Source organism: Falco punctatus (genome assembly GCF_963210335.1).
Source record: "Falco punctatus genome assembly, chromosome: 13".
In the NCBI taxonomy this organism is placed as follows: Eukaryota; Metazoa; Chordata; class Aves; order Falconiformes; family Falconidae; genus Falco; species Falco punctatus.
Genome location: NC_137593.1, coordinates 10295735 through 10308838, shown reverse-complemented (window position 1 = coordinate 10308838; position 13104 = coordinate 10295735). Strand labels below are relative to the sequence as shown.

General features: G+C 40.4%; 1 protein-coding gene across 8 annotated transcripts in view; it reads left to right on the top strand.

Moving 5' to 3' along the window:
- The window catches only part of MCF2L2 (MCF.2 cell line derived transforming sequence-like 2), a 190519-nt gene that overhangs the window by 145646 nt on the left and 31769 nt on the right, over nucleotides 1–13104 (top strand). For all 8 annotated transcript variants that reach the window (XR_013931650.1, XR_013931651.1, XM_080409108.1 and 5 more), the window contains exons 18-21: nucleotides 1152–1221; nucleotides 6089–6181; nucleotides 6678–6770; nucleotides 10432–10557. Coding sequence is in view for 6 of the 8 variants with exons in the window: in XM_080409108.1 (XP_080265234.1) it covers nucleotides 1152–1221; nucleotides 6089–6181; nucleotides 6678–6770; nucleotides 10432–10557 (382 nt within the window). In the remaining 2 variants the exon portion in view is untranslated. The remainder of the gene's footprint in view (nucleotides 1–1151; nucleotides 1222–6088; nucleotides 6182–6677; nucleotides 6771–10431; nucleotides 10558–13104) is intronic.

Here is a 13104-nt window from a genome sequence, read left to right as displayed (position 1 = left end):
GTGGAGAACACTTCCGAGATCATCTATTTCATCTTTTTTTTGTGAAAGTTTATACCCTTTTGTGCATTTACTAGTGACTTCCCCTGGCATTATCCATTCTGAATGTCCCTCGTGGCATTTTACTACCTCTCTTGGTACACTGGTAGATGTCACAGGACAAAATCCTGATGTTCATTCTCTGGTAAAACTCTGTGAGGATGTTTTCTTAGTGTTCAGTTTATTTGTCCTATATTTTTGTTATCACATCAGAAGACATGATAGATTTGATAGCACATTTCTTAAGGGATTTTATTCTTCACATGATCATAAACCTTTCCAGAAGCCTTGTTCATGCTGTGGACAAGGGGATCTAGTGCTTAACTGCAGCACACCAGTTATGAACAAGATTAACCTCTTTTCGATCCTTTTTCAAAACAAAAGCTTAGGGCTGCTACTGTAAATTTCCTGCTTTTCCTAGCCTTGATTAAGTAAAACTGGCTGTAACCAAAGTGAGAATTTAGGAATTCTTTTGGATAATAATTGTCTGTAAGTTGTAACAAACAGTTGAACAAAATAAATCAAAAAATCCCTCTCTTGAAAGTTTAAATATTATGCCAGATTAATTGATACATAGTAGAAAAAATTATTTTCCTGTATACATATTATTTTGAAAGAACATGTCTTCCATTTGGAGAATGACATTCCCCTCACTTTAAAAGCCTGGTCTTTCTTTCCCTAAAGGCTTAGTGAATTGACTGCCACTGCAGAAGCCTTTGGACTATATCCCATATTTGTACTGCTTGCTGATTAAGCAACTGCATCTGACAGAGCTTTTCTGTCTTTTCTAGCAGTTCTGAAAAATCCTCATAACCAAATGGGAAGCAGGTGTTTGGGCTACATATTGGAAACAAATCTTAACATCCAAAGGAGCCAGATGTATCAGATGCTCGTGAGCAGATGAAAACTTGATAATATTGGTGACTCAGGCAATCAGCTGTAAACCACATTCCATTTTTCTAAAAGATATATATTTATTTGTGTCAGAATTGTTACTTTCCCCACTGAATCCTTTTACTACAAAAATGTAGTCTTTTAGCTGGATGCACGCAGAAGCTGGCACACAGTGCAAGTGGGATGTTATATTACTGTTTGCTTTCCTTTCTCCCTCTTAGGATTTTCCTTAAGGAAATAGAAAATTGCATTGAAAACCCTGAGCTTCTTGCCCGATGCTTTTTGAAAAGAGTAAGTAAATCCTCTTGCAGGTTTGTATGAATATCTGTGGGTTTATCCTACAGTACTTACAGATTTACTCCTATCCTTTCACTCTGCTTTTGTGAATGAGGGGAAACTCACATAAGCAGATATTCCCAATTTGAGCCACAGTTAACAAGTGTGTATTCTGAAATCTGAACCTTTACCTGTTTTACTGACAGGAAGAGATCTGTTACTGGTGTTTTACCAATGTATTTCAAGCCCTGGTTAAAAACAAAAAGAAGAATCAGTGATCCGAATGTTTAACGTGCTTTTCATATCAGACAAATCTATATCAGCAATCTGGTGTAGACCAGACACCACCCTACTGTAAATAAGCCGAGAATGGTATCACAGCAGATTGCTCTGAGCGTAGACAGTACATCCTGTTCCTGCCTTGTCTTACCTGTCTTTCCTCTGCGCCGTTCAGGACACTTGGACTTAGGACGCCTGGAACTGGTCCAGCAGAGTCTACCACCTTGCTTGTGTGGTGAACCCCCACCAGCTCCCTAAGACTCTGTGAGGCTGATTCCTTTACTCGTTCACATAATTCAACAACCAAGTAGGATTCTCCCCTCTCTTATGAAGTGGGGAGGGTTAGCTGTTTAAGAGTAGAGTGAGCTCAGTTTCTGAGAAAGCCTGAAGCCAACAGGCTTCGGTCAGATGCATGTCTCTGTGTCTTCTCTTCCTGTGACTTTCAGTGCCTAACTGCTGCAGCTCCCTCCGAGAGCTTCCGTTGTGTCCTTCCCACCGCTCCAGGTAGCACGACTGTTAGTTCGGTTTCCTGTAACATAACAAAAGGTGCTTGTTTATATGAAACTCATTCAGAGACCCTACTAATATGAAAAAAGCTGTTTCAGTGGGTTGCTGCTATTTTCATAGTCTGACAAAACTGCTTGAATAAGACTCTGTTTTGCATGGAAGTGGCATGAGAAACAGGAAAATCTGTCCTCTTCACTGTACTCTAAGCTACCTCCTGCTTCTACTGTATACTACATCTAGCATTTGCTGCTTTTCCAGGGTACATGTGAAATATTTTTTTTTTAACAAGGTACTGTATGAAATACAGACAGATCTGGGTGAAACATGCATACCCCAGTTGCCAGAGGTGTTGATCACTGCCACATCTCTAGGATTTCAGTGGGAATCATGAACGTGTGGTACTTCCAAAGAGTATGCCCCCAGTTTACAAACAGGTCAGACTGAAGAGCATCATAGAAGTATAAACGTGATTGTAAGACCACTGAATTATTTTAACAGTGAAGCATTTAGAGCTTGAATAAGTGACATTAGTAAGGAATATGTTGTTATCCTAAGGTTCAGATGCTGAGCAGGAAAATATTGTGGTGAAATAGGATAAACAGTCTTTGAAGAATTCAGACTATTGAAATCCAAGGAGCATAAAATACACTGTATCTTCCAAATATCCCTGGAATTGGAGCTAAAAAGAAATTCATGATACAGAGTTGATCCTATAATGCTGTAGAAAGTTCAAAAGTTCAAATTCTGTGTTTAGATGTTGTAGCTTATGTCTGTCTGTAAAAACAGCTGTTGAGCCCAGTTCTCCTCGCTGTTCTACCGATATGAAATTAGCAGCACTAAAGCTATGGTTCAGGTGTGAAGTGAAAGAAAATCAGTCCCTCTGTCACCTTTGCTTATCAGTTTCTATGGCCTAGTCAAACAACACTAAATCTATTGAATAAGAGGTTAAATCACGCATTTGCTTTCTCCCCATTTCAAATTTCGCGCTAAGAAAGCACAAGCCTCTCTCTTGCGATGTCTCTGCTCACACAGTAGCACCTTTGATTCAAGAACTTGCCCTTATGTTCTGTTTTTAGAAGAAGCCACATGTAGTCCAGAAATGTGTTGTTTCTGTTGGAGTGCCTTTAGGAGGCACAAACAGAAGTCTGCTTGTGTGTTTGTGTTCCCCATGATCTGGCAGGTTTTTTATGTCTTCCTGCTGAGCGGAGGCTTCTGGCTTGTGCCGTGAGTTATGGCTGTGCTTGCTTTGGCATAGGAGGAACTGAAACAGCTGCTGCTCAAGGTAGTACCGAGTTCTGGGAGGAAATTCACATTGTTGCAGATTCACTTCTCATTTCTCCTTCTTTGTGTGGGTGTAACCATCCTGTCACAGCAGCATGGTGGGCCTGTGATCAGAGACAGACTGATTTTTAGATTCATACCTGAAGAATATTACTCTGTCTGATCACGCTGGGACTCTTCCGCTCTGATTCCAGAGCTGCTTGAAAGAGTCCTGAGAGCTGCAACAGGACATCCCGGTGCCTGAACCCCTCCATCCCCTGCCAGTCGTTAGTCTGCCACATCCCCACACACTCTCCCACCTCCACCAGTGCCACCTGGTCAGCTGTCCCCATGGATGTGAACCCTTTTTCTCAAGTGATGGCAGAAACAGTCTGTGGAGTCCCAGCCTTTCTCCTCTCTAACTTCTCTCCTGGAACATGGTAGCAGAATCAGGTGAAAGATGAGGCAGAAAGCCCCTCTTGTCCTCCCTCCCACTTCACCTGATGTTCTTAGGGTATGATTTTCATATGAACTAAATCACAAGTAAGCCAGCTCAACTTTGCCCACATGGCAGCTGTTATACCATCACCAAGACGCTTGATCTTGCTTGAAGCTCTGTGTGGTGAAGACTGCACAGGTGCTCAAAGAGGGGAGGGATGTTACTGAATACCTTGCAGGATGGGTCTTCTCGTGCTTTATCAGCAGAAAGAGAGGCACTCTGGGCTAATCTGCTAAACATGGGGCTGGGAAGAAGGAAAGCTTACCAAAGCCAGGCAAGAACGCTCAGGAAGAAAGGAAAGGTGTGTCAGACTGCTTACCAACAGGTACCAGGTGAGGTGTGACTCACTGTGGATTACCACTGTTTACTTATTCATATTGCTAACCTTGGAAAAAGAGAGTAATTAATAGGAGCCAGCAGCTGGGGTGTTTGGTCATTCAGGGAGAAAGAAGTATTTAGAAAAGGAAGCTATCTGTGACAGGACTGTAGGAGCTGGCCAGAAACCTGTGAGTTGGATTCAAAGGGCTAAATTCTAATTAAGCAAAATTTATTCATAAATCGGCAGTTAAAAAGATAATTGGAACTCTGCATATGTGTGTGAAAACTTACAGAGATCTCAGGATGCAAACCACCATGGAAAGGAAAAGCATTACAGGAGAGATGAGCGTGGTGTAAAAGTACCAGCAATAAGTCAGAACCTCTGCATATGAAAATAGAGATATGTGGAACATTTAAGATTGGGGTTGGAGTAATTAGGCAATTAATTATTTATTGGCATTTTAGAGTCTGATTCTAGTAATTTCATCAGGAATTTCCTATTCCTTACACTATTACAAATCTTAAAGTTGTATTTAAAGATTTAAGTATCTGCCTGAGCAGATACCACTGATTTAGGCAGCAGTAGATTGCATTGGCATAGGGTGGTTCCACTATGACAAATTACTGGTATTGGTGGTTATTGTACCTTTTCTTTAAATTTAAATTGGTAATTTTCTCTTACTCCTGATAGTGCTTTTGACTGTTGCTGTCTCTGTTCTTGCCCAGTCCAATTAGGTTTCTGTGGGCCAGGAACAAATTGCAATGCTTGATTCCACTTTGTTATTACTTTTAGCTTTGTGGGTTTTACCCCCTGCTAACTTCCCTCCAAGGCAACACGTACAAACAATTCTATCTGTGTGGAGAAAGCTGCACTTGCTATGGAACAGCACCATTAATACTGTATTGAGTTGCAACAGAACTTTTTGCATTGCATAATCCTTAACGCAGTATGGCCTTTTCAAGGCATAGCTCTGCTTTCAAATCGGGGTCATCAGGGTGACACCCATCTAGGTCTATAGAGGAAGACAGCAGCAATACTGATTTCTTCTAGTAACTGTACAAAAGAAAATGCTTTCCCCGCACCAAGAGCGTGTAGGCACTGTCTAGTGGGTTGAAAGCACAGAGGCAAGAGCCAGGAATTGCCGAGATGCATTTTTGGCTCTGAATCTTTGATTCACTGAGGTCACATCCATTAGAATAGGTGCAGACAAAGATGGGAAGCTCTCAGCCCGTCAGCCACAGCCAGCCCTGCTCAGGACTCTGTACGGCACTGCTCCGTGGTGGCAAGGCTGCTGTGCTGGGTGGGCACACAGCGGCTGAGCCAGAGGAACACTTGTCTGTCTGCGCCCGCCCCTATAGCCAAGGGAACTCGAAGTACACCTCTGGGCTTTTATAAAGATTGCCTTTGCTTTCACTGAAGTCAGTGACATTTTCGCCATGGACTTCAGTAAGAACACCTGGAATGTAGTCAAAGGTAAATAGAGGTCAAGTGAATCCACCTACTTCTAATTTGGATAGGACAGACAGAATTTAAGTACTTCCCCCTGCCTAGCCTGGGACATCAACAAGACAAACTTGCTACTTTTTAACTTATTCTTGTACTATTGAGAGCTAGTGCTGTTTTCAAAGTGGCTCGAACATGTAAACCTTAGCTAAGTGGTGAGCATTATTAGCAATTACCAATCTGTGCCAATTGTCAACAAAATTTACATTACTAATGTCTTTTGTTTTCGAGTCATCTATCACCTCTCTGGAAGCTAACAGTTTTGCCATTAGCTTATGTGTCTTACAGTCTGCAGTCTCCTAGCTTTGTGCAAAAAGTGAGGACAAAACCCCCAAAAACTGCACTTTCAGGTGTATTTAACTTTGCAGGATAAAAAATGAGTTTGGTAGCTCCAGTATATTTTTACATACAGTTATCCCCGCATGTTAGCATGGAAGGTAAGAAAATGTTAACTCAAGGCAGAAGCTCTGTGGATTCTTTTTTCTTACCTTACTTAAACTCTCCTTTCCTTGCAGAAAGAGGACCTCCAAATATATGAAAAGTATTGTCAGAACAAGCCAAGGTCCGAAGCTCTCTGGAGACAGTGTGGAGACAGCATCTTTTTTCAGGTACAATCTCATTGCAGACTAACAGTTCAAGACAATCAAAGCTTATTTTCCTTCTGTATCTCTTTCTTCAGAAAACTTAGAGCGTTATTCAGACTTTTCTGCACGCTTCTTATATTGATGACAGGTGCTCGATATGTGTCAAGGTGCTCTCTACAGGATACTGGGTGGGTAGAGTAAGTAAGTAAGTAGATTTCCTGGACTGGAGCCTAACTCTTCAGGCTATATCCAAACCAAAGAAATGCTGGCTTCTTTACAAACCCCGGATGATTGCAATCTTATAAGCAGGGCATGACAGATTTCAACACGAAGTTGAACCTAAACATTAGCTCTTGTTTAGATATGTTTTCACTGTGGCATAAGTAACCTGGAAACTCCTATGCAGATGGAACAATTTTATCTCCCTATTAATTCACAAACTACCAAATGATAATGATCTTCTTGTTGTGCCTCTGTTTCAAGAAACAATTGTATTTTTCTTCCCTGCTGTCTCCAACAGGAGTGTCAGCGTAAATTGGATCATAAGCTCTCACTAGATGCTTATCTCTTAAAGCCAGTCCAGAGAATCACCAAGTACCAGTTGCTGTTAAAGGTAAGTTCTCTATGACGGTGCAGAGAATTGCAATGCAGAGCTTGTTTTACTTACAAAATTGTATATCAGAATTAGTTTCTAAAGGACTACCTCAAATAAATCCTCTTTCACTTCAACAAATACTTTCTAATGCTAAGATGTAAAATGGAAACAGTCAGAGAGGACTTCTATTTCAGAATAAGTACTGCTGTTACTTAGCAGTACTTGTATACTAAGCAATAACAGTATATTATTATTATACATACACTGCTATATACTGTATAAAGTAAATATTTTATATAGTATTTTATTGTCTTATGTATTGATTTATTTATCTTTAAACAGAAATTTAATTTGGCTCTGTTGGATCAGTATGTGGTCATACAGTTTGAAAACTGGAATTGACGCTTTAAATCCTGTGTCTAACATCCATCCCTGTTTAACAAAACACTTCCAGCTCTCTGAACCTGATGCTTTCCCATGGTTGTGACTCAAACCTTTTGGAAGGAGCCACTCCCTTTTGGTGCATCTATTTTAAAGACCCAGCTAGGAGCAAATTGTCTGTAACTTTTCCACAGGATGAATATGTGAACTTCCCTGTTGATTTGGTTGGAACTATGAGTGGTCCACGCTTGAAATTCTGGTCTGAACTGGGCAATGGGAAATACATGCTCTCAAACCAATGACATTTTTTGAAGATAGTGGCTTAAATTTCTGGCTTCATCTTCTCAGTTCTTAAAAATAGTATTTATTGACCTTCCTTATGGGAAGGTCATGAAGGTGAATTACATGCTGTTCTTAAGCCTCTGGACTTAATGTAGTGTCATGTACTGTCATTTGCAATAAAGATTTTAGGCTGCAATTTTATTTTCTAATGGCTACCATGACACTGGTCAAACTGTGCCAGTTTAAGCCCTGTGGGGATCTGGCTGGTCATTCACTTGTGCAGTGTTCCTGTGACCTGTTTATTGACTTCAAACAAAACTGTAGAATCCAAATATTGAATGGTGATATTAACAAGGATGCAACTTCACTGATTCCAGTAGATTTACATCAACGTAATCCAGAAGTAAACTTCACTCTATTTCTTGAAACTATTCTGTGACAAGGGAGAAAACGCCAAGGTCTTCAGAAGAGCAGGAGTAAACCAGATTCTACTTTTAATTTGAAATATGACTGTAAATAAAACCAAGATTAGATCAAGGAGTAAAATTTGCAGGCAAAACAGGTTGCAGCCATTGGGGTTGAAGCTGGTCGGACCAGTTTTCTATTTAGCAACAGCGCATTGGCAGGGATGTTTACTTTGTCAGGGATTATGAGATCTGTGAAGATGGTGTACTCTTTGCTGGCAGCAGGGCATTTAAAAGTGTAGGAAAATGGGAGTCAGTGAAAAATGGGTGACAAACAAGGACTCTTACAAGCTGTGGTGGGCAGACTAGATTTAAATTCTGAGTCACAGTTATTGCAGCCCTCTGGTTTCAATCAGTTTAGCTAATACTATATATATCGCTATAGAGAGAGCAGGGAACCATTCTCACCCTAGAAAATGAGCAACAGGTACTATAGGAACGCATCCTGCTTTTACCTTCTAAACGCTGGTCATCCAAGCACTTGAGGAGAGGCTGCTGGTGTTTGGGGTTTGCAAGCAGTACCTGTTTGCAGCCCTGTTTTACAGGAACACAAGTGCCTCAGCTTTTGGATTAAATAATTTCCAAACTCAAAACGTGGCTAAAAAAGATATGCCTGAATGAAAAGCTTGCCAATGGCCACCCCTGCTGAAGGGGTCCAATTCTCACTAGAATAAAGATTACTAAAGTTAATAGAAACTTGATTAATTCCTAGGTATATTTCTGGAGCATAGTTTCTGTAGATGCTGTAGTCAGCATAAAGAAACAAAACTGAACTCACTTCCTTTACAGTTCTTGGTGAGGTTCTGTTATTATGGGAATTTATTTCTTAGTTCCTTCACAGCTTGCATTTCTGAAGTGAAAACTGCATCCACCCAAATGCTTCTTTCGTTCCGCTGTTAGATATATAGGACAGGGACAAGTCAATATGATTAATAAAATAGTTATTTGATTATGGGTTCTGTCACTGGAACTATTGTCTCATTAGCAACCAATAAATTTATTCTTTCACCTGATTAAGGTTTGCAGATTCTGAGCATCAAAATCACAGGTCACTCGCTATATGTGATCAGTTATCTTACTACCTTTGCTTACAGTCGTCTTACTTTTTCTGTTTAATGGTAGGAATCCTGATTGGCTTTGGTTTCAAATTCAGTTGTGTAGTCTTGGGATCTTCCAGCTACTCTGAGATTCACGTCTTCTCAAGACTGTACCTACCATCTGTGGGTTTGTATCTGTTAAACTTTGCTTCCCTAGATGCTTTTAGCAAAGTTACAGAGTCTGACTCTGATCTCAGGTGGATACTCGCTGGCAGTAACTGCTTTCTCTACAATGCAGTGGGGAGAAAGCAATTTGTGCATCTGAATCAGGTTCAGGGCTCCTCTGTAGGCAGAAGAGCAAGAAGCAAGGCAGTTAACTTGATTTATAATGAAGATTTTAGTGTGTTTCAGCGTTTCCATAGGTTATAATGGTTGGTTACAAGAAAAGAATTAAGTCCTGAGCTATGACTAGAATTTTCCAAGCAAGGGACACATCTAGAAATAAGAAGTAAGGAACTGTACTATTCTATGTAAGTAGTTGGCCCTGAATATTTGGAACTCTAAATAGGGTCTTTCTATGTGAAGAGGTTATAGAAATTGAGCCCTCAAAAGATTTTGTTTGTTTCTTTGCTCTGGGCACATGTTTCTTAACTTGTCCAGAACTGTCTCTCGTTCCTTGTGCAAGGGTTGAAGAATGGAATAACTTTCCTTATTTCAAGCAGAATATAATGTTTGATGAATTTTTGCTAGAGGTCAGCATTGTTCTTCAAAATTACTCTCTCTCAAAAAAGGTTTTCAAATTTGCAAATGTAGATCTATAGATAGTAGAGGTAGAGACTAAAAGGTGGGGAAGTTTTATAGTAATCTGGCCTATTCCGCCCCCCAAAAAAACCCAAAAACTGAAAAAACCTGTCTTCTAGATTAAAGAAGTCTCATTTAATTTAAGGAAGGGAGATTTGTGAGATGATTTGACCGTGTCTGCAAGCACCTACAACAGGAAGTGACTTCCTCCCATGCAGTTTGTTTAACTGACAGGAGCTTGCTAAGACCTGATGAATGGAACACCAAACCTGCCAAATTCAAACTAGAAATTAATTTATATTTTTGATGGTGGTAGTAAGTACCTTGTGGAACAAATTGCAGAGGGAGATGGTGAATTCTCTAACACCTGAAATCACTACATTAAGATTGAGGTTTTTTTCTAGCAGATGTGGAATAAGAAAAACCTGGATGTCATTCTGCGACATGCAAAAAGTTCATTGTAAATATGTCAGAATGGTCCTGTCTCATCTTAAATGAACCCATATAACTTGAAAATGTCCAAAAGGTCAAAATGTGTGTCCTCAATGACAGTTCTGGTGAGTGTCCTGTTTGGGTTTGATCTTTTTTAATTTTTTTTCCCTATAATTCTGCTACTTTGTTGGTGCAGTACAGATTTCAGGAAGGTTTTTCTTAGGGTGGCTTCTAGTTGGTATAAGAAGTTTTCAAGTAGTTTTCATATCTTTTTTGAATCAGGAAATGCTGAAGTGCAGCAAGAATTCAGAGGGTACTGCTGAATTGGAAGAAGCCCTGGCCACAGTGCTTGATATCATCAAATCAGTAAATGACTCCATGCACCAGATAGCAATCACAGGATATGAGGTATGATTTGCTGTTGCTCTTACTCTAGTTTTGACCTATCCAGTGTTCCTCTCATCATCGATCATGCTGTGCCCATGGCTGATAAACTTTGCAGGAGTCTATGCCACATTCTTGAAGGATGTCACTCAGTGGCATGTTGTGGTGGCCAAAAATACGTGTCAGAATACCTGTCATGTGCAGGCGGGGGTGTGAATGTGGGGAAGAAGTGGGACAAAGGCAGTCCTTCTGAGTAATCACACCCAAACCTCATTGGTAGGTGAGAGGTAGCGAGTGTGACGGACATAAAGTTTCAGCAAATTTTTTAAGTTATGACTGCTATGCACTTAGGAAGGAAAATTTGGCTCCCATTTGAAGTTGGTAATAGAATCCATCCCAATGACTGCCAAACTCATTATCTGAAATGTGAAATAACAACCACAGTACAAATCAAAGGCCACAGATGTATGTATATCTCTGCTGAAGCTCCATTGCAGTCATATGACTTCCAAGGACTAGTGTTGCCTACATAAAATGAGCCCTTAAGTGAGAAGTGGAAGTGACTGACACACAAAAGAGGAACATTCCGGGTGAAATGGGGCCTGAGGGTGATGTGGTCGCCCATTTTGAAATAGCTGCAGGGTCAAGAAAATAGAAAGCACTGAGAAGGTGGGTTCGAAGAGTTATTAGATCAGGATAACAGGGTTTAGTCTGGACACTAGAAAAACAGTATTTTGTGCAGAATGTGACTTTCAGAGAAAGTGCTGGAGTCTATACTGACTGTGTCTGGGTGGGAAGTTATTTGTGTCTTGCAGGATGTAGTTGCTTCAGGAGTTTTAGTTTCTGTAGTTCTCTTGTGCAAGTGTATCTGCACCTGGTAGCTGAGGAAACTATGCCCTCTGTCAGCATTGTTTTATAAAAGAACTTAACTGCTTGCTTGGCTGTATGTCATAGATCCACCGCTGTACACAGCTGGAGATCCTCCTGTAGATTGTACGTTACATTTGAGATGGGAATGTGAGTTCCTATCCGGCAGTAGCTGTACTGGGTTGAATGCGAAGCAGTGGCCGCCTTGTTACATTAGCACACACACGGACTAGCTGCAGTGCCTGTGGGTCAGAGAAACACCACAGGTCCTAAGCACAACTTAGCGCTCCCAAACCTGATGAACTTAAGTAAAGCATGTACTTTACCCCAGCCTTCTGCACAGCTATGAGCTACACCCATTATGAATTGACCAGGGGGTCTTGTGCTGTATGTGTTTGCACCAAGAGTTGGGTTTAGATTAAGAATATAGCATGAAGCTTTCCTGCTTAGTTTAGATTAGTAGTATCTTTTTGACATGATTTCCATCTAATTTTCAGTTTTTCCAAGTGTTCTCAAGGTAGGAGAAGCCTGCTATGTTCAGATTTGTTGGCTGAACCGGAATAGTTCATTAGCTTTGTAATTTCTTCAACCTACAATGTCAAATCCAGCACCTGACTGCTTCGGCCATTGGCAGTTCTTAAATGATTCTTCAGTATTATCTCTTCTGATGGAGCAGACATGCTGTATATTTTTGAATCTTCACTGAATAAATCTTAATTCCAGTAACACAAAAGAAAACACTGGTCTTAAAATGAATTTTATACTGGTGTAATTGGATGTAGAAAATAATGTCAGCTATACATTTTATTTAAATATATAAATTTTATAATATTTACATGTAGAGAGACAAGCCAACAGCTTAAAGTGACTTAAAGGTCATCCTTTCGCCTGTTCCTTACTTTCAAATCTCAGAGTAGTTTTGTACTCAGGAAGCAGAGCATTCATGTTCCTTTTCAGCCTCCACTTTTGAATTTGTCAGCCTTCCATGAAATGCCAGATAGCCTCCAAGGACTAGATTGTTGCCTCTTCTACAAAGTGGAACATGACTGCTGTGTAGCCTGATGCCGACAGCATTCCTGAGATGGTTTGTTACGTGATTATTAAATTGGGTGAAAGTGTGAAAGAGGATGAACCCAATAATCTGTTCTCCCTGTTCCACCTGTCCCAGCTGCTCAGCTGCGATGCCAAATAAACACCTCCCATAGCTCATGAAACCATACCCCATCTTGTGGAGTCTTTCCCACAGAGGTATGATAGAAATACTTGCCTAGAGCACCTTGCAGAGAAGGAAATTACGCCAGCAGAAAAGCAGGTTTTATGGCAGCTGATGAATGCTCCTAATTGCATAGGATATTCTGCTTCTCAGACCTGTGCACATGTAGACTTGAGGAGCTGAATTCTTGTGTAAGAAATTCCTAACTTGTAAGTCGGGTTCGTTTGGGGTTGGTTTTTTTGTTTGTTTGTTTGTTTTAGGCAAAGCCACAAAAAAGTAGAATAAATCTTGCAGAGAGGAAGTTTTAGATATGTTTCCTACTATTGTCCTGACATTTGCATACAATCTGGCCTGGGTAATTTGTCCGTGAATTATGCAGCACCTAAGCCATTCATATGTATCTCTTGTCCTCTGTAAACGTGATATAGAGTGTAGTGTTATAACAGGGAATAATTATATTTGAGAAAGCGATTAAACCCTCCATTTTAAAC